General features: G+C 38.7%; 1 protein-coding gene across 3 annotated transcripts in view; it reads right to left on the bottom strand.

The window, feature by feature from the left end:
* TBC1D1 (TBC1 domain family member 1) overlaps positions 1-21,836 on the bottom strand; it is a 111,008-nt gene that overhangs the window by 18,475 nt on the left and 70,697 nt on the right. For 2 of the 3 annotated variants that reach the window (XM_086611379.1, XM_086611378.1), the window contains exons 12-15: positions 21,583-21,702; positions 17,892-18,031; positions 6,840-7,025; positions 2,632-2,793 (exon numbers count right to left, since the gene is read on the bottom strand). In XM_086611379.1, the coding sequence (XP_086467505.1) occupies positions 2,632-2,793; positions 6,840-7,025; positions 17,892-18,031; positions 21,583-21,702 (608 nt within the window). The remainder of the gene's footprint in view (positions 1-2,631; positions 2,794-6,839; positions 7,026-17,891; positions 18,032-21,582; positions 21,703-21,836) is intronic. The other variant, XM_086611380.1, reaches the window with a different exon arrangement.

Here is a 21,836-nt window from a genome sequence, read left to right as displayed (position 1 = left end):
TAGAACAGGAAGTAAATATTGCAGTATTTGTCTCTGGAAAGTTATCTGCTTATCTCCCATTTTTCCACGTAAAGTACACAATAAGGCACTGCAATAGAAATAATGAACATTTTTCACCAATATAGCACTTAGACTGTTGTTAGGAGTAGGCTTTAGGAAGGTAAGGTGCACACATACCATAAATATAAACAAGTACAAATGAGATGTGATCTAAAGACTACAAGAGAAGGCAGATAATCGGAAAGCAAGTACTGGTTTTCTAGTTTTGCTACTGATTTGCTGAATGACTGCTACTTGTAAAAATGTTTTAAAGCTTGAATTTCTTTCTCAATAAAAAGAGATGACATTACTTAACTATTTCATATAGGTAATGGTAGCCTTCATTTGTATCTGTATGCAAAGCTCTGAAAGTAACAGAAAGGTTATTGTTGCATGCATACTTTATTCAGCACACGACTGGCACTATTAAATCATCTACACGAGAGATCAACACACTATTCTTTAGGAAAGTATTCTGCCTAATCCATGATGTACTGGAACCAGATATTACAGTTTGAAGTAACTTACGGCTTAAAGATTTTGGACTGTTTTTTTCTTTTGGTATGTATGTAACATAAGGATGGCAACGACAACAGGAGAAATCAAAATTGACTCAAGCATACAACTTACATGGAAAGATAACAAAACATACGAGGGCAATTTCATTGCCTTCTCTCATACAAGTACAAAAGGATATGAATTTATCTCTGCAATACTTTTTTTTTACTACACTATCATAATCCAGAGACAATTGCTTGAAAATGAAATAGCAGTAGAAATGTATAATATTTGAATCCACATCACAAGTGTATTTAGAGAATATTTCTGCAAACTACTTTGGGGAACTTAAACCCAATTATTGAAAAGTTTCCAACATGAAACAGTGAGGGAAGGTGCTGTTTCAGATACTTAATGAGCCAGGTTCTCCTCTTCAGATACACATCTAAAATCCCACTAGATTCAGTGAGGTTGAATGTGTCACGTAGGGTAGAACTGGCTTAATAGTGTACATTTACAGCTGCAAAATTACAAGTGAATTAAAATTCCCTTTAAGGAAGTAGTCCAATATAAAGTTTATCTCTGTACGCTGCATCGTACATGAAAAATATCTAGTTTACTGCTTCCTAAATGAAAGATGCACTATACTTAAACATCTACTACAGTGTACATTATAGGTCAACACTATATATTTGTTATCCTAATTTAAGTCCCATGATTATTCAAACACGCATTTCTTGTGCAAAATGTCATGTCTACCTTCTTTACTAAAGTTATTTTTAATGGTCTTGGCCTAAACTAGACTTGCTAAACTCAATTTAAATGTAAACGTTCTGCATACGTATGAAAATTGATCACTTTACTCCAAGAACTCTGACACAACTGGGCTCTAGAGAGCAAAGCATAATACTAGCATCAAGAGCTTGGGACAATTTCCTCATCTACTGACTACTTTTATGTGATTCTCATTAACAATCCACTAAGCAGGGCTTTATTTATTTACTTACTTATTTTGAATCACTCAAAGTTTTTTAAGTTTTATTTTGAAATCTTAACACAGGCCGGCATCATGGGATTATCAACAGGAACCAAGTTTTTCTCATGCTCAAAATATTCACTGGACAGAGCCCTTTACCTACATGAATGGAAGGATACCCGTGATAATGAGCTTTCCTTACTCTGCAGAGATTTGTGATTGGGGCATTTGATATTGTTAGAAATCTAGACTTACCTAGTTATCTTAAATGGACAATTTGGTTTAACTTGTTTGAACAATTACATATAGGCAGGTGTGATATTTAAAATAGTAAATATCTGCTTGTGGTGAATTCTTGAGACATCCTTTACACGTTGGAAAGCTTTGTATAGAATTAAAAAAGCTCCATGGGGTAGCCATCTTCGCCATTGGCTACGTACAGCTCTGAGCATAAGGCCTTCAGGTCCAAGCATGGCACAAATAACAGAGTAACAACCCAATTACTTAGAACATTTAAAAAACCACCTCTAGATTATATTACTTTTGATGCAGCAGAAAGAGAGGCTGGTTGCTCAGCCCTGCAGTTGTGAGGAAGACTGTATGTGGTGTTTGCAGGTACAATGCGTTGTTGAACTCAGAAAAAAGGCAGTTCTATAGAGACATCCCTGTATACTGTTTGTACGCACACATACTACTCAGGCTGGAACAGAGAATTTCCAGATAATAGTGCAGAGACAGTCTCTTCAGTTCTCTACATAGTCACTTCTTTGGCATTGTCCAGGCTTTTTTCTTTAATTATAACTTCTAATTTATAAAATCAGATTGCAACAATTGCAATACATTGAGATACTGTACAACTCTCCTCTAAGGACAAATGTTATTCAAAAAGGAATACCAAGTACTTTAACTCCAGTAATACAATTGCAGCTCCCGCTGAAAGGGAAAGTTACTCGTGTATGCACAAGCATGAAGATACCAAACATTGTTACCTGTTTAGTCAGCAACCTGAGAAACAGCTCTAGTGAGAATCTGGTTACAAGGAGTGGTTAAGAGGTCTGTTCCTTTTCTAATACAATTTACATGCATTTCAACAACTCAAAATAACGAACTCTGCTTACCTTGCCCAACAGCAGAGTGTATTTTTTCCACATCAAATTTAATCTTTGACCTTCCAGGTGTACTCAACATTTTTTCCCAAATCAAAGTTACATCTTTTAAGCATGGTGTGATTTCTTCATAGTCAAGTTTCAGACGTCTGTTCTGCAGATTGTTTTCTGAAGCTAGGAAGTGATGTCATGCATGCATCAGTTAATATTGTTTACTATTTGTAAAATAGATTGATTTAACTTAGAACTTCATCATACCATCCACCTAAAATTAAACCTTATTAATCCTGAAACATGTCTAAATTTCTGTGATTGTGGGGTGTTTTAGCTTTGAGGGTTTTTTTGTTTCGTTTTTTTTGGTTGGCTTTTTTTTTAAGATATCAAATACAATATTAACTGTGTTTGGTCTGTTAATTTAAGTTCCTTACAGCTAGTCAACTCTTAAATATGAAGAAACCCGAGAGATGATGACTAATGAAATAAACGCAGTATTTGCAGTATTTTCATAACAGGACTCTTCAATTTCCCAGCTCTTAAAACAAATCAGTGCACAAGATCTATAACAAATAAAAATACAAACCCAAAACAGTCTTCTATTTCTTATGCATACAGCTCCACAATAGTAATGACAAAGAAAAAAATTACTTAAAGACGGAGTCCTGGGATATGGTCAGCAGTTCTACTTGCAAAAATAATCAGAGCATAGGTTTAAGAGAGACTGAAAAGCTGCTATAGTATTAAGCAAAAATTAAAAATACTGCTCCTCAATAACACTCATCGAGCAAATTACAAATAACTTGATTTGGAACCATGTTTATGAAATAGTGTGTCATAAAGTGACTGTACTTTTTAACTAAGTTGCCATGATGTATTCACAGTACTTCATTGCTGCGATGACGCATTCCTGTAATGCTAACAAGACACTCTGAGGACATTCTACCATACATCATAAGCCTACTGCTACTTTTGACGATTTCACAGTACGAACTCACAAAATCACACTCCTATGCCTTACAGCCTTGAGACAATCTACATTAAAAGGATGTTATCTTCTGTTAGTTTAACTCTCCATTGTTTGCATGTTCAATTTGTTTATATAAATTTACTAAACAGTTAAACTCACCTGAAATTTATACGGCCCCTAATGACACTACAATAGCCAACACACTAAGCTCATCTTGCTCTGAGATGTGTATTTGCAATTAAGGTTTTTAGATTATCAAATTCTGAGCGTTGCAAAGGGTTAGCTTGTCCTGTACTCCCACTGGCTAAACCAAGATTCTACATTTTTAAAAATGGAAAAAGAAAAGAACTATTTATATTTGAGAAGTGTCCACCTTACCTCCTTATCCTGTAGTTACTTTCACATATGAATGACTTCATTCAGTGAGGTTATTCAAGTGAGTTATGATGTTACCTAAGTGTCTGCAAGATCTGGACCTCATAGTATTTCATTTTGACATTTTCTAATTTAGTTTTTGACTTTTCACTTCAAATTCGTATATTTCATTTTAAAACATGACTTTGGCTGCACATGTACTGACACATGATTTACCCATCCTGATACAGACAGCTGTAGCTTATTTTTATTTCTTAGGGTTTTTTTATTCACAGTTTCTTGTTGCTTTTGATTTTTCCCTGTAGATTATATCCTATGTTTAACCTTGGAAGCATGTAATTACAAGTACTGATGTTTTTACTGTAGCTGTGCCTACACTGACAGTGATTCTCTGTATCTAAACTGTCAATTTCTGCACATTTTCTTCAGGTCAAATACAACATATTTATGTATTAGAATATTAAAAAAAATTAAAACACAGATGGTATTATATGAAGATAACTTAAAAATGGCATTTAAGTTTCAGCTTATATGAAAACAAACTCAGAGAAATCTTTCAGCGTTCCGCCTTTTGCAATCAAGTGCTTTCTGGTACTGAGCAACTTGTCAGTCTTTTCTGCCTTATTCAGTCTTCTTATACCACATGCAAAAATGTGACAGTGAGTGTGACCTGGCATGAAAATGGCAATTCTTCTTTGCCTCTATAAACTTGAGGAAGGATTGTCTTCCAGGAAGAACTGTGTAGAGAAAGGGCCCAGCCCTGTGAAAAGGTCAGTATTCCAAACATGAGATCCTTCTTTAAACTTGGGCTGAGATTCCTGGCTGGAAGGAGAAAACACCTCTCTTAAACATTGGATATGGCCTCCCAAAACACTTAGCCTGCCTGTAGGCTATTTGCTCCCAGTAGTATAGCTCTCCTATTTCAACCCTGATATCTGAAGAATGACTGAGGAGAGAATATGCCTTTATCAAGAAGCTTGAGATACTGACACTACCCAATTCCCAATATCATGCTCCAACATTATCAGTAAAGATGCAATATACTGTATAATTAATATTTTGTTCAGTATTGAACAGTAGCACTCTTGAGAATTATTACCATATGCAAAATATTTATTTTTACTTCCCAGAGACAAAAGCATCAGAACACGTGGCATGACATTACAAAGCTGTGCTCACTGCAGCATAGTCACCTGTTTTTTCAAGTATTGTCTCACCACCTGAGCTCTTCATGCAGCAGCTATCTAGGACAACTTCCTTACTTCACGGTGCATACTGCACAGCCTGGGTTTTCAGTCATGCCAACACCCATCTCATTCATTGACTAACTAGCTTCAGGCATGCTTGTCAGTCAATTTGTGCTGGTTTTGCAATTGTCTCTTTTGGGCATGCAAAATTTGAGCATCTGATTAAACTTGTTAAAATTTTTATGGATATTAATGTCCTGCAATCACCAAAAACTTGACTGCAGGCTGTAGATTCAGATAACTCAAATACAAGATAATTATAAAAAAAAAATCAGGAGTATAAATATACAAAATAGAGAAAATTTATATCTAAATGCCAGGTCCCATAAAAACTACAAGTTACAGAATGACTTGATAGAAGCTCATTTATGCCAGCACTGCTCTAAGATGGATTGTATAAATCATTGCCCTCAGTACCTCTTTCTCCAGATGGTCTTGGCCTCTTAGCTAGAGGCATTGTATATTTGGTATCCATTGCCATGTTTTGTCTTACTGGATTAGCACGTACATTTGCTGGGAACATGCCTGTCACCTGTGGGGGTTCTTAAGAAATTCAGGTATCAGGTGTTCTTCAGATATCAGGATTGAAATAGGAGAGCTGTACCACTGGGAGCAAATAGCCTACAGGCAGGCTAAGTGTTTTGGGAGGCCATATCCAATGTTTAAGAGAGGTGTTTTCTCCTTCCAGCCAGGAATCTCAGCCCAAGTTTAAAGAAGGATCTCATGTTTGGAATACTGACCTTTTCACAGGGCTGGGCCCTTTCTCTACACAGTTCTTCCTGGAAGACAATCCTTCCTCAAGTTTATAGAGGCAAAGAAGAATTGCCATTTTCATGCCAGGTACCTCACCCCTTGAGGATCCAGGTGTCTACTCCCTTCCTGAACATCTAAAATCAGCCTGATAAGCATCTCTGTCCTCATCATTCACATATTCAAAGGTACAGCTCTCAAGGGCAATCACTTGTAACTGTTTGCAGCTGCTACAATAAAAATGTGTATTCTTAATAAGCTGCATTTTATGTATAAAAATTGCCACCTCAACAGGTTTGCTGCATCTACACATTCAGCCACAGAAAAATTTTGGTTAAGAACAACTGCAAAGTCCAGTTTCTCAAGCTCCTTCTTATCACCCTTCTGACTGACCTAAGCCATTACTACTCCATCCAAACCTTGCTTGCACAGTGTGTGTACACAGGCAGCCACCCATAGAAGCCCACAATCAGTTCGTTAAGAACTTCAGTTGAACTTCAAGACTCACTAAACAGAACGTTGCCATGACCAATACTTAGACAATGACCTATGGATGTGAATGTAGAAAATAATTCAGTTCATTATGATGATTGTCCTGAATTCCTTGTCAGAGCTTCTAGGCACCAGATGTAAAAACCCCAGCCACCGTAAAACTAAAAGTGTACCAATTAAGATCAAGTAAACAAATAATAAGGTGAAGAGATAAAAAAAAAGTGTTAATTGTAACCTACACTAATGAGCTGAGGCAGATGCTGCTAAACTGATTTATCTGTATGTTCCTCAAATGTTTAATCAAGGCTTAGTCCAATCCACTGTCAAGGCCACAGAGCAAACCAAAAAGTGAATCTGTATTGCAGTAGGGTGTAATCAAGAACTTCACCAACCTTGTAACTTCTGGTTTTCTTTCTCCATTCTGAGGAGCAGTATCTGCTGAATAATGGCTTTCTTCCACAACTCACGAAGCTCACGGGGTGTCCGTTTCCGTTCTTCTTTCACTGGCCCAAAGGGGCCATCTTCACACACTGGTTCCAATGGGGATCTTGGTGGAAGTTCTCCCAGTTCGGAGTAATCTTTAAAAGAGAGCAGCTGTTGTGAACTACTTAGATTTTATGAATAGGTGAATGAAGGGACACATTTTCAAAGATTGCATATATATACACATACATATCTACATATACACACACACATGCATATACAGGAGGTAGCAATATCAAGCAAGGTTTCCCAAATGACAGTTCCAAGCAGATTTACAAGCTGCTTCTGAATAAGAATCATATGGGCCAAAGCCTGGAACTTTTCTTTCTATAACCTGATAAAAACATTGTACCATACACCAAGACCACGGCTTGCTAATTACATCTTTAGAAGGGCAGAACTAAAATGGAAAAGGCAAGTTTGAGAGACTGCAAAAATATAACCTACAGCTGAAACTTGGCATGATTCAAGTAGCAGATCAAATGAAATATAACACCCACATAATTTAAAGAATAATCTCTAAACTATGTTTAACAAAGAAAACACACACCCTTAGTTGCACAAACACGCCACCACCTATGGCCATACAATGGGATGATTACTGGTTCTTAAAGTAAACATGCAGAAAGGGAGATGGGCACCTAAGACATGTTTGCTCTCACTTCTAATTTTTAACCATGTCATAACCTTCTGCACTTTTTCTTTTGGCTTAAGCTGGTCTACCACATAGTGCATCTTTTTGTCAAGCATGCAAGGTAGTTCTAAGAAGATTGAAAACACTACAAAAGAAAGAGAACATTTAATAAATCTCAAGCAAATTGAAAAATCTTTTCTTTTTAGAGAAAGGGTAAGCAACATTGTTTTTAATGAAGTTCTTAACATAAGATGCACAAGTTCTTACACTTTGCTTTCGTCATGCCTGCTGCAGTATCACTTAATTTTATTGTTATATACAGCTTCTCTGAAGGCTTAATAGTCTTTGGTATAATCTGTATCTAGAAGAAAAATTACTCAATTCACCACCTTTAAAATGAATGGTCAAAACCACCCATCTCTTCCTACCAAATCCCAAACGGAAAGCCATCACAACAGTACTTCTCCTTCAGCCAAGTGGAACAGCTGTAAAACGTCTCCCCAAGGACAAGCTGACCAGCTATGCATGCAAGAAAATGCTTTCAAATCAGTACAACAAAAAACATTCTCCAGATTCCAGCCAAGGACAAGTACATCGGTGCATGCTATCTCAAACCACTCCTGGAGAAGGAACACTACTGAAACAATTATTCTGCGTGGTAGCTCAGTGGTCCATTTCTTTATCATTGGCCAGTACAGTGATAAAGATTTTTAATTAAACACACACACACAAATTATCTCATCTCTATGAACTAACAAAACAAGAAGGTTTCCATCCTTTTAGAATATGTTCAGAAAGCTACCATGTATAGACTCACACGGTTCATATGCAGCTTTTCTTTTCTTGTTTGTAGAAAGGCACTCGCACAACTAAGCTCATATAACTAAATAAGAACGGAAACGTTCACAGATGTTGGCTTCTGCTTTTCTAAGTTTTGCCACTGTCAATCTTTTATTCTCAGAGTCAGATGCAAATTAGGGTGGGTCCAAAACCACCTGTTTCCTTACACAACATTTATTTGTTTATTACTACAGTTGAATTCAAAGGCTAAACCATCCATATAAAAATGGATGCAACTTTTTCAGCTAGCAGCACAAATTAAACCTTTACAAACTTGCACTCTTGATATAAGTGTGGATTGGGTATTTACAGCATTTCAGAGAACGAAGAACTTCATGGAAATATGAATTAGGCGAAGGCCAAATAGTTGACACTTAAATGGCAATCACCATTTGTTGCAAAGAGAAGCAGGAAACTGTCAGAAGTATTCGAAAATACAGCTGGTTATGAAAAACAGCAATACAATGAAGAAATTGTATTATATCTGTTAAAAGAAACTGGAAAACATTCATTTATTTTTTTTCTTTACAGGTAAACAGAAAGAACTCTGTGGGCTAAGATCTGCAATTATAAAAGAGGTTCAGATAAATGTCATCGAGTAGGAACACACACTTGATAATCCTCAATTTGTGTTGACAATTAAAGGAAAATTATTTTTATTCGATTGTGGGTTTTGATGCACACACTATACTGCCAACAATATTCTCGACATACAGTAGCTTTTATGTTGATTTTTCTTAGTGTATATTAAAGAACATTATAAGGGAAATGCTTTTAAGGATAATACTGGTAGAACTGCCTTAATTTGCTTGAATAAAAATAAACTTAAAAAACCAAAAATACCATCCTGAAGGGAAGTTTTTAATTTCCTCTAAGGCTGCATTACACACGCAAAGTAACATTGCTGTAAGAAATAGGAATTAATGAAAATGGTCACCAAACATTAATGCAAAAAGCAACAGAGATCTAGACAGGTACACTCTTATTCACTGTACACTCTCTGTAGTCTATTCACTTCTTATTACATTCTTATAGGATCCAATATAGAATGCATGTACACCTTGGAGGAAACAAATTTCTTCTCACCCTACACATCCTCTCAGTGGTTTACGGATCTCCTTTAGAGTCAAATAGCTATTCTAGTTTTATGCATGTATATATGCATGTATGTGTTAGAAAACATCAGACTATCTACAGCTTATGGTTACCCACTTGCAAAAAAAAACCAGGCTGCCAAAATACATGCAAGAAAATGCATTAGACACATTGCTTTCCTAAAGCAAGAATGAACATATCAAAGATTTAAAATCTTACAGTTTTTAATATGCACATTCTACTTTCTCACTGCAAATTTTGTGTCTTGGTCTTCAAGTACTAACTTAACAAAATATCACCTCCTAACTTATTGGAGATGTTACTCACTTCTTGTCCTCCAGTGATCAAACTTACTGTGGCAACAGTTGAACCACTGCAAAGCATTAATTACTCAAGTCCATAGTCCTGCTTCCATTTAGGCTGAAAATTTCTTGTCTATTACTGACTAAGCTGATAAGATCAGTATTGACTAAAAGAAATTTAACTCATAATGCTTAAAGACTATAGAAGAAAATGGAAAGGTTACAAAACTCTATAGGCTGAACAATTGTGATTATCAACCCTACCTCTAATTCTTCTGAGGAAGAGTCCTAGGATTGATTTTGCCTTCCAAACAGCAGCTCCTTTTCTATCCTTTCTTTCTTCTTATCATTTGTGAACATTTAACAGAAAGTCTAAAGTCTACTCTGATAAAGTTCAACACATTCACAACCTGCCTTCCCTCCCATCTCCATGCTGGCATGTAGCAGGATGTATAGAAACCAAAGTGAACCTGTTTAGCTGCTCAGATGGCTTGTCTAAAGTTTGCAGAGTGGCACCAGCTGTTTGGCTAGTAAAGGAGGCGGGGGAGGTGGAATGTGCAGGTAATCTCAAAACAAAGTAAAAAAACAGACATTTGGTAAGTCAGCGTTAACTCAAGTCCATGAATTACAACAAGGAGATGGACAGGCATGCCACCCGACTTAAAGATCCAGAACAGACAAAAGTAGCAATATTGTAACAAGAAACTGAGTACTTCATTGTTATGCACAAATGATCTGGAGGCTAACAGAGAAAGCAAAGATAAATAGTAGAGCAATTCAACTGAACATAACCGGGAGCTCACATTTCACTGAATCAAACTGTCATGTGTCAAAATTCAAGCAATGTGCAGCCTTCGAAACCTTTATGAGATTAGTAAGTGCACTTAAGCAGGATCTGAACACTTCAGCAGACACTGAAAGACTGCTTTGCTGTTCATCTGCCAACCTCATCAGCTTTTGTTGACTCCTATTCCACGTCTGACATGTACTCCTTTCAAATATGTTGCCCCTTTCCCTGCAGCTTCCATATAAAATTCTACCTCCATACATGGCACTTCTACAAGTATAGCACACTTCTACTCTTTAAGGTTCAGGATTAAGCAAGTTGACTTGAAAACTACTATTATATTTTATCAACACATGGGTTATTTTCCATTTGAAGTTCATACTTGGACTACCCTTCGGAACTACTCTTCTGTACAATGCACTTGTACAAGTCTGTTGGTCCAAACTAAGTATTCCTTGACAGTGTGCTTCTGTACAGCAGATCCATTCATTTATACTCAGCTCTTTGGCTTCATGTGGCAGTGCTTCAATCTTAAGACGCAGAGTTATCCCCACACTCCAAAAGGATCAACAAATTCAGTACATGTTGCAAAGATGTCTCTCATGTGCAAAGACGACACACAAAACAAGTCCAAAAGGCTATAAAGAAATTATCATGGTATATTGCTAACAAGGACCACACTAAAGAAAGTCTGTAAATTAAAAGCTAGAGAATGGCTGCAGTAGTAATTAAAACGGACAATATTTGACCGGTAGTGATATAAACAGAAAATTTCATTAGCTCCAGAAGAAGCTACAATGAATATAGAGCATTTGCTGCGACCTGTGGGAGAACATAAAGTATTCCAACAATGACTTACTAAAATGTTGCCTTAAACCTTATTTTTTAGGAAATTTCATTTGTAACTGACTAGGAAAAAAATTAATTGATCAATAGTTTCTTATTCAATCAATCTCAGTATTAAAAAAGGCTTTCCAAAAACAAGAAGAAAAAAGAAACCCACTAAGAGAAACCACATACACGAAGTAAAAAACAATAGAAGTGACAAAGCCACATAAAAGCCTAAATTTTTCAGAAGCACTCAGTCTAAACAACTTCAAATACCAAAATCAAGGTAACAAGATTAATCTTTGACTAGAAACTGCAACACTTCATGTAGAAAAGAAGGGCTTGTTTTATTTTTATAGGAAGCTAATAGGGAGGAGGCTCAAATATAATGCATTAGCCATCATCCTCACTATGGAGTTGTTTACATGTGGCTCAGTAAATCTAGTTTTTACCAGTCACATCTGCTCCCCAGGGTTAAGAAGTCATGCAAGATATGGTGAGAATGTGGATGGAAGAATTCCATCAAGCATTTTATTTTCTGCATTACACTATTTCTCTCTGTTGCATTTTAAACATTACAAAATTCAGCTTAGAAAACAAACAAGAGAATCTTCACAGTCATGTAAGATTAAATTGCCCAAAAGAAAGGACTTGCACAACATCCTTAGTTCTCTTCAAATCTTCCATTCAGGTAGTGCAACACCTTCTTTCATACATGATACAAAATTAGAGAGGAATTGCAGACTTCTATTAGAGGAATTAAAATTAAAGAGGAATTGCAGGTTAGATGAGGCTTTGGGCAACCTGGTGTAGTGGAGGATTTCTCTGCCCATGGCAGGGGGGTTGGAACTAGATGATCTTTAAGGTCCCTTCCAACCCCAACCATTCTATGATTCTATAACCAAGAATATAATAGTCCTATTGTTTTACACAGATGTCTGGAATATTTGACTTCATAATCAAATGTGGTAACGTGACCACAAGTCTTCTGTTACCAGAAAGCTTCAGATATGGAATCACAAGAAGCAACAAGTTCTTCTAGTCTGACAAACAACTTAAGACAATGTCTGAATGAGGAATTCTTGAAAAATTGTGTATTTCAGTACAGTTGATTAAAATCAGCTCTGAGAGATGCTTTAGATTTCCATTTTTCTTTCAAAGCCAAGAGCTTCTTATAAAGTAATCACTACCTCCAAATTCACCTCATTTACTAACTTTATCAAGCCCTGAGAAATGAATGCCCTGATATTTCAATGGGCACAGAAGCCATGGCACACTATATGTGGTACTTACTGCTTATAGGCAAACTCATATGCTGCAAATCAAGATTATAAGCATATATCTGCTCTGAGAAGGACAGAACTGAGTAATCAGTTCAAACCAACTAGCTTTATTACAGCATTTACAAAACCAGTCATTAGTTAATTAATAATTTTGTTGCTAATAAAGAACCATTAAAACAGTATTGGAGGAAACATTACAAATAATTTACACCACATAAACATTCTAAGTATAGAATGATATAGCAACAGTTTACAGTATTTGCAACACTACTACAAAATGATTTAAAAAATATTTTTGCTTAAGTAATGGAAGAGAGAACCCTCACCACAAAGCACATGAACAAATAGGTAGGTGCTAACTACAACTGGTTTTAAGAAGAGCAGTTCTTCAAATCCAAAGTCTTCTTCACCACTTGGGATTTAACAGTTTGCTACCTCTGTCTGCTAGAGACTGAAGCCCAATTAATTTTAATGAATGAATCCAGGCTTTTTCCCTGTACAGAGACACTTGTACTTTCCAAAAGAATTCCAAATTTTTCTGCAAGCCAAGTTGTAAGATACTATGTAGTTGTTCAGGCTAAAGTTCCTTCTTTCCATCTAAATGTATTTTCTGAGTCCTGCTAAACAATACCAAGTATCCCACTCCTCCAAATCACAATTTATTTCACTGTTCAACATGTGACTCCACTCCACTGCTCATCTTAAAACAAATCACCCATTCTCCAACCTAAAGCTGACACAGCTGTTAAAAATCTTGCTGCCCACTGCCAACACACCTCCTGCAGCAAGAAAGGTCACAACAAGCACCACTGCTTTCCCACCGTTTACTTCAGAAAACTCCTCACACCCCCTTTAAATCTAGCACTTGACTTTGCTGGGAGTTTCTGACAAGCTGCAAAACAGTTCTCCCACTATGACCAATTCTGAACAGTCAATATGTGAAAATTGTAGTGAAAGTAGTCCACTGCACAGAGATTTGTAGATGTTGAACAAAAGTATGCAAATACCCTGCTGCACTGCAGTGCAAGGTGGTTTCGTGATCATTCTGCACTGACCTAAGTGTGCCCTGCTCCTAAGCAGGGTAAGAGCACCCACCCTTAGCTTCCAGACACGTGTCCCTGACTGCCTTCCCATGTCTGCTCTCGTGCTTGTATAATACTGTGAACAGGACTAGAGAACTAATGCTGCTGAAAACTGATCCCTTTTTTTGAGTGATTCCATACTTCAGCTGGTTTAAAATAATCACCAAGTTGTTCCCTTCACCTTTTTATCAGCAAAGACAGAGAACTAGGAAGTCCTAAACCATTTGCATAGCCATAGAATGTGGCTCTTGTTAGAGAAACTCTACAGAAAAATGAAGATCTGGCTGCAAGTAGGGTGGGTAGGTATAAAGATAAAAATCAAAGAACTGAAGAAACACTTTTATTACTTAGAATGTTTAAGACAGTGAGTGGGAGAGCCAGAGTGAATTTTGTGTACTCATATACAGAGAACAGGCAAAAAAAACCTTTAGAAAAACAGATTAATGAAAACCTTATTTCAAAAGAAATACAGTATTGTAACAGATCAAAGTGTGAACCATTTTATAAGTGATCTGTGCTCTTCTTTTTCCACCTCTCCACTTTGCAGGATACACCACTCCTTCCACCCCTACAAATAAATAAAAAATATCAGAGGACAAGACATTGATTATGTCTCAAGGCGGAGGTGAGAGAAAAGCTGCCCCTCCAGTGCTCCACATCACCTGCAGCAGCACAACCATTCTGTGGGAAGTGGCAATCAGCAGGACAGGAGGCTGGACATTTGAACTGTAGTTTTTTACAATAGAACTAGCATAATTCAACCCTGCAAACCTCCAGCTACTTGCTGGAAAGCAATAAAAATCTCAACAGATCATTACACCTATGCAGAAAATCCTTTCTAGATCCCCGAACTGGAGATCATCCTCATCTTCAGGCTCATCAGACATCACCCAGCTGTCCTGCCAGGCAGCAAATTGCATAATACTTCTCTGATACGCTTCATTGTAAAGTCATGTACAAAAGCACAGAAAAGTAGCAGGGAAAGAGGAGAGTGGCAGCACCTGCAAGCAGGAGGCAGCTGGAGGAGGGCCTGCACATGCAACATCGCTCCCGTAACAACCAAAAGTAATGGTTTCCTGCACCTGAGGCTTTCTGTTGTCTCAGAGTGCTCACCTTGCCTGAGTGTGGCAGGATTGAGCCTGGTCACCAGGCAAGGCAGGAATCTCAACTGGCAAAAAAAATTACTTTCTAGTGTATCTATTTGCAATATTTTTTTAAAAAAAACGTACTGATTTAGGACAGTTTTTCATTTCACTCCTGAATTAGTCACAAATGAACACCCTCCTTTTAAATAATAGTGTCTGCAAAACAAACAGAAAACAAAATTAACAGGCTCTCTGCCTGTTAATACATGAAGCAAACACCACAGCACAGCCAGCAATCATTTCTCTCCACCTGAGCTACAGGAAATGAAGTTTTAGCTCAAACTACTTATGAGCACCTCCTAAAGAAGTAAAGGATCCAGAAGTGCAAGACAGTGGGATTCAAAGTGCTGTCAGCTTCATGTGGGAACTCAGGATGCTAGACATCTCTCAAGTTCAGAACCCTGTAAGATTAAACTAAAATTTCTGCAAAAGCTATGCACCAGTTGTCTGGGTTTTCTTTTTTTTTTTTTTTTAAAAAAAAAACCTTCTAGTAAATACACCTTCATATGCTGCTGTGTTAACCACACAGAGAGCGACAATGAACATGATGCCTCTTGAGATTCAGCTTACCACTTGCCTATACAAATGGAATCACAAATGTCAGGATCTAGATCTTTTTGTGTGTATAAAGCTTTAAGTTGTCTCTATTTCTTGTGGCATCTTACATATGCATATCTACTGATTACAACCCAGAGAAGTTACAGCCACAGAGCAGTTTCATTTTGTTGACAGTGCCTGCCCACACGTGGCCAAAGCAATGCTTAGTTCAGGCATACTGGTGGATTTTATGTTTAATATAAAGTTTAGTAAAGCAGTGTATGCTAAGCTTGAAAAAATTTATAATCTCTGACTCACAGAGATCTGAGTCTCCTGGCTGGCTGATTTACTAATTTTTTTAAAATCCTTAGCCTTTTTCTTACTGACCTCCTGCAGAGTACTCTGGAGCCGTGTGCGGGCTATTGGCCACGCAATATTAAATGGAGAAAGTGGTCAGTGGAGTCACAGTCTATAAAGGGAAACTCTGGAATGTTCTCGTTTCCTTCTCTTCATGCTTACTTTTGCAGAACACAACAAAACACGTTATCTTTAAAACCTTCTTTGTCCTCTGTCTAATTTGGCTGAAATTGATCTTTTGGTGATACATCAGCTGTTTGCATAAATTCTATTTCCAAAGGAAATCAGTCTAAAAGGAGTGAGAAAGCCTTAAAAAAAAAAAAAGTACAGGTAACTTAACACATCAAACCCACTGCATGTGCTGCTTCTCCTTCAGAGAAGATGAAATGAAGAGGAGCAAGATGATGAATGATAGCTAGTTACATTTACTTTGGAACTACAGAGGTTACTAAGTTAACTGTGGTGGTGAGTCCAAGGTAAGATCACTTGTACAGCAGCTCTCTTAAAGGCTACAGTGACTGGATCATGAGTGAGTAACCTTTTCTGCCAGAAATGCTCCAGGAAATACATGAAAATCCAAATGGAAAAACCCAATACTTGTTACAAATAGTTAAAAAAAACCCTTAACTCTGAATTTTCTCCCTCTGTTCATAAATTGAATATGTACATTGGAACAAAAACAGAAAAAGAAAACAAGAGCGAAAGAAAAGGCCAGATATTTTAAATTGCTTCTCCTATTAACAGCACTTCCTGTTTTCCATTCTGGCCCCACTTGCTTCTCCAACTATTCTGCTTATCCAGCTGTTGGTTGTTAAAGATTGTATCTTGCAGCTATTATGTCTCAGAGGAAACGCTTGGATAGGCAATTTAGTTTTTTTTTTTTTCCTATTTAATATGGGAAGGTTTTGTGGCTTTCACAAACAATTGAGACAATTTCCAGTCACAAAAAGATGCCTCAAACCTGCAAAAACAGTAGCTGCACAGAACAGCTGAGGTTGAACAGCTCCTTCATATACCTTGAAGTACATTTCACATGTATGCTTACACAACATGCTTTTGAGATCACTTTGTTTTGCAGTACACTAAATTTGAGTGACATCTATGCCCTAGGATAGCTTATCCTGTCATCAGACAAATTATGTTGCAAGCAATGCTTTAATGACAGAAGCACTTTTGTTACATGCCGTGTCCATGTCTCTCTTTAAGATGCACAAAAAATGTCGAATGACCTGAGGATAGTTACTTTTTACTACATTTACTATAATGTAGTGTTCCCGCCTGTTCCATTATACTTTTTATTTCTTAAGCAATGGCCTTAGAGATCAGTCAGAAGGTAGAGCTTGCAGAGCTCAAGTTGTGACATTCAAACTTTAATGAGCCAGAGACCATCATCTAAAGACAGAAGCTTCTCCAAGGCATTCCTGGCCTCAGCATGCACTGTACTATTTGGCTCACATAAAGTGAGATGGATAAAACGATGCACTTGCATGCTTATGTGCAGTGGTTTTTTTTCTAGTCTGTGGTTCTTTAGCTCTACAGAACTTCAAGAAATAAATACAAGAACAGTGGATAACTATGGCTCAAGTGACAAAGAATCAGAGACTGGAGTAGCATACATGAGGTCAAATTTAGTCTGGTATGAAGTATACACTACAGAACTCAACTGAGGACATAAAAGAAATTTATTCCTTCTATTAGGCCTGGACTTTTCTAGTCCATAGTTCTATATTCCTGCATGAAAAGATGAAATAAAAGCATCACCTTTTCTTAAGAGCAATACTTGGCAATACAATTTTTTTCCCAGAACTCATTAAAATAGTACACATAAAAACAATTTCTTCTCTGGTTAGTTAGTTTGACACAATCAGAACTATGTAACAAATAAGCTGAAAAATAAAAACTCAACAGCTAATGAGCTTGGCATGGCCAAAAAGTAAGTCGGAAACTGCAAAGACAGTACAAACAGAGCACTGGGCAAAGACATCCACTCTGCAGACAAAATGATCCACACTTCACAGACTACATCCATCCACTAACAACATTCATGGAAGCAAATAAACACAGACTTTACCATCATATCGGCTGGGAGAATCACATGCTTTCTGAGGGGTTGCCACTCGCAGAAATATCTGTTGCCTCCATGAATGCCGTCGAGTCCTTACGGGACTGTCCGCACCAATGGCTTGCTGGCTGTGTTTGGATTCATAGTCACTAAAATTGTGGAACACAGAATAGCTTGTGAGCACGTTACCTGAACCTGCTATTAACAGAGAGACAGTCTTCAGTGAATACAATAGCATGAACCATCAACTAAGGAGTGCAGTGTGCTGTGCACGTGCTGGGTCAAGCTCTCAGTGTGAGGCAGGTGAAGCATGCTTCGGGGCAGCAGGCTTGTACAAGGCTGCAAATATCACTTAGGTTCACCACAGGGGGCTGGCGGCTCTGTGCAAACTGCTTTCTCCAGTTTTAATTGACTTTCAGCTTTCTTTGCAGCAGTGTACTAAACACAACCCATTAAAGACACATACACCACGATGTATCTTTACCATTCTTCTACTTAAATGTCATCCACAAAATCTAGCAATTATTCAAAGGAAACACAAAGAACTGCTGGTGCCTTTTATCAGCACACATCAAGGAGCTTTATAAACACCAACTAAACTTCCAACATTCTGTGAACTAAGTAATATATTCCTTCACACCATACACTTGGAGCAAAACTTTTAACCTTTGTGTTCACAAGACACCATCTCAAATAAGCAACAAATTTGGGAACAGTGTTCAGAAACCTTGGATGTTACTCCTTTGATGTAAACCACAAACTACGTACACAGGTTTTTATTCAGAATATTAAATAATACAATCATAGAATGAATCATAGAATGGTTAGGGTTGGAAGGGACACCAAAGATCATCTAGTTCCAACCCACCTGCCATGGGCAGGGACACCTTCCATTACGCCAGGTTGCTCAAAGCCTCATCCAACCTGGCCTTGAACATCTCCAGGGATGGGGCAGCCACAGCTTCTCTGGGCAACCTGTTCCACTGCCTCACCGCCCTCAGACTGAAGCATTTCTTCCTTACATCTAATCGAAACCTGCCTTCTTTCAGTTTAAAGCCATTGCCCCTTGTCCTATCGCTACATGCCCTTGTAAAAAGCCCCTCTCCAGCTTTCCTGTAGGCTCCCTTTAAGGACTGGAAGGCTCCTATAAGGTCTCCCCAGAGCCTTCTCTTCTCCAGGCTGAACAGCCTCAACTCTCTCAGCCTGTCATCAGAGGAAAGGTGCTCCAGCCCTCGGATCATCTTCGTGGCCCTCCTCTGGACCTGCTCCAGCAGCAACATGTCCTTCTTGTGTTGGGGACTCCAGAGCTGAATGCATTATTCCAGGTGGGGTCTCAGGAGAGCAGAGTAGAGGGGCAGAATCACCTCCCTCGACCTGCTGGCCACGCTTCTTTGGATGCATCCCAGGATACAGTTGGCTTTCTGGGCTGCAAGAGTACATTGCCAGCTCATGTTGAGCTCCTGGTGTTTCTGCCTGACTTCCTCTTTGTTGGGATGCGCTGCTCCTGAGCTTGGAGGAGGTGATCCTTGAATATTAGCCAGCTTTTCTGGGCCCCTCTTCCCTCCAGGGCTTTATCCCATTGGTAGTCTGTGAAGCAGATCCCTGAAGAGGCCAGAGTCTGCTCTCCTGAAGACCAGGCTAGTGAGCTTGCTGTGCACCCTCCTCCTCGCTGCCCTAAGGACCTCAACTCCACCATTTCATGGTCACTTCAGCCAAGGCTGCCCTTGAGCTTCACATTCCCCACCAGCTCCTCCTTGTTGGTGAGAACAAGGTCCAGCATAGCACCTCTCCTGAGCTGACTTACTGGCTAGAGTGGCTGGAATTCTGCTGCTCTTCACGTGCTGTCAGCTTGCCTTGATCAAGCCTGATGTTATCCCTCTCCCCACCTCAAGTCTAGTTTAAAGCCCCGTCAATGAGTCCTGCTCGCTTATGAGCAAAGACCCTCTTCCCCCTTTGAGAAAGGTGAATCCCATCTAGCATCAGCAAGCCTGGTGCTGCATAGGTCATCCCATTATCGAAAAACCTACAATGAAATATAGTGAACAGCAATGCTGTTTTCCTATTAAAAATTCCACTAACTTTCACCTGTTACATCTTTAAACTAGTAATTGCTTTATTCCAGCCATTGGTTACATTGTTGCATAAGCCTTTCCTTGAACCTGAAAGGGACAAATGAACTTCAAACAGTTCTGGCAGCAACTGGGAGGAGCATTTTACAGTCACCCTTTCCGTCCAATTTGAGGACACTGACACTGTTTAGGATGAACCATGTATATTCTCTTAACTGAAAACTGCTTGTGGGAAAATGACTGAAATTGGAGGGGAATGGGAGAATATTGTTCCCCAGAATTCAGCTAATATTAGAGCAGCTCTGACATGAAGCACAGCTGCTGCTCCCAGGAACAAACAAGGCCTCAATATCCTTGAAATGGGGAGGAGAGTGATACGAAGGTATCATGGCTCATCCCTGTTATCGGGGACAAGAAACAACGGACAAGGCCCACGCAATACCCTTGAAATGGGGAGTAGAGTGATACGGAGGTATCACGGCTCATCCCTGTTATCAGGGATGAGAGGCGCCTGGTAAAGATAACCATAAAAATGCCATTGAGGGAAGTGAATCACAACCGCTGTCTCAGCAGTGATGGCGAAATTGTGTCCTTCAGCTACTAAGTCACACCTCCACCCGCCTCCGAGCTGCGACCACCCCTCAAACGAGCAATTTACACCAATCCTAATAAAAGTTATGTATGACTAGAGTCACTCGAGCTCCACCTAAAAGATATGAAAAAAAGTATAAAATAGCGGCAAACAAAGGGGATGTTAGGGAGAAGCCCCCCCCATCGGAACGTCTGGGATCAGTCGACGGGCTGAACCTCTCTTCTCCCCCCCATAGGGACGCCTATTGGGTAAGAACTCTGTGTTATGTGCACTTACTTAATTACTTACTAACATCTTGCTAGCTATTTAATATTATCACTGATCAGTAATTGTTTTATATTATCACTGCAGTATTTCAATTAAAGTTGTTTTTGTAGTCAGTCACTATCACCGGCTATCCTCGAACCTGTATTCTGTCACGAATAAAATATATATGCATGTTTCCGGAAACTTTTGAATTATTATAAGGAGTTGGCCCATAGTACTACTAGTGACGATCCCTTAATAAGTGGGCGAATCACCCTCCGACCTACTGAGCTGCCAAGAGAGGGCAGGGGGAGTCGGACCCAAGGGTCTCATCTAACTTGGGAGCTGGTATACTGGCCAAATTACCTCCTGTTTGTCTATTAGTGACAGATCCCACGATAAGTCAGACGAATCACCCTCCGACCTACTGAGCTGCCAAGAGAGGGCAGGGGGAGTCGGACCCAAGGGTCTCACCTGACTTGGGAGCTGATAGACTGGTCTTTTGACCTCAAAACGTGACACTGCTAATACAGACCTTTGGCAGGATATATCACAGAAGTACATAGATAGAAGTTGCATGACCCTTGCAACATCAAAATGGTTAAGTTCTGCAATTTTAATGGGAGAGGAGTCTGGGGTAGCTCCATCCTTTTGATAGCAATCACATGCAGAATACATGCAAGTGAACTGGGGCACAAAGCAGGTTTTGCATGTGAAAGAAGCATTTGAAATATTTCAGACAAAGAAATCTTTGAAAATAGTTTTACCTCTGGGCTTTAAGAGAGAATCCTACCTTGTTGTGCTCCTAAAGTCAGAGGTGTTATTTTCATCTACAGGAGCCAGAAATTTTAAGAAATTTGGCACAGAAGAGGAAGAATGAAGCTTTTTCCTTAAGGCAGTACGGTAGGAGATGCTGAGAGTGCAGTTGGGAAAAGCATAGTTTAGAACAAAGAAATAGAAATCCACAGAATAAAAATAATACATACTGCTAAGTTTCCAACACAAAGCAGCTAAATCCTGAAGGCCTGAACCAAAGTCAAAACTGAA

The sequence above is a fragment of the Tauraco erythrolophus genome, chromosome 5, assembly GCF_009769465.1.
Source record: "Tauraco erythrolophus isolate bTauEry1 chromosome 5, bTauEry1.pri, whole genome shotgun sequence".
Classification (NCBI taxonomy): Eukaryota; Metazoa; Chordata; class Aves; order Musophagiformes; family Musophagidae; genus Tauraco; species Tauraco erythrolophus.
The sequence above is the reverse complement of the archived record's forward strand: the minus strand, read 5'-3'. Positions and strand labels throughout refer to the sequence as shown.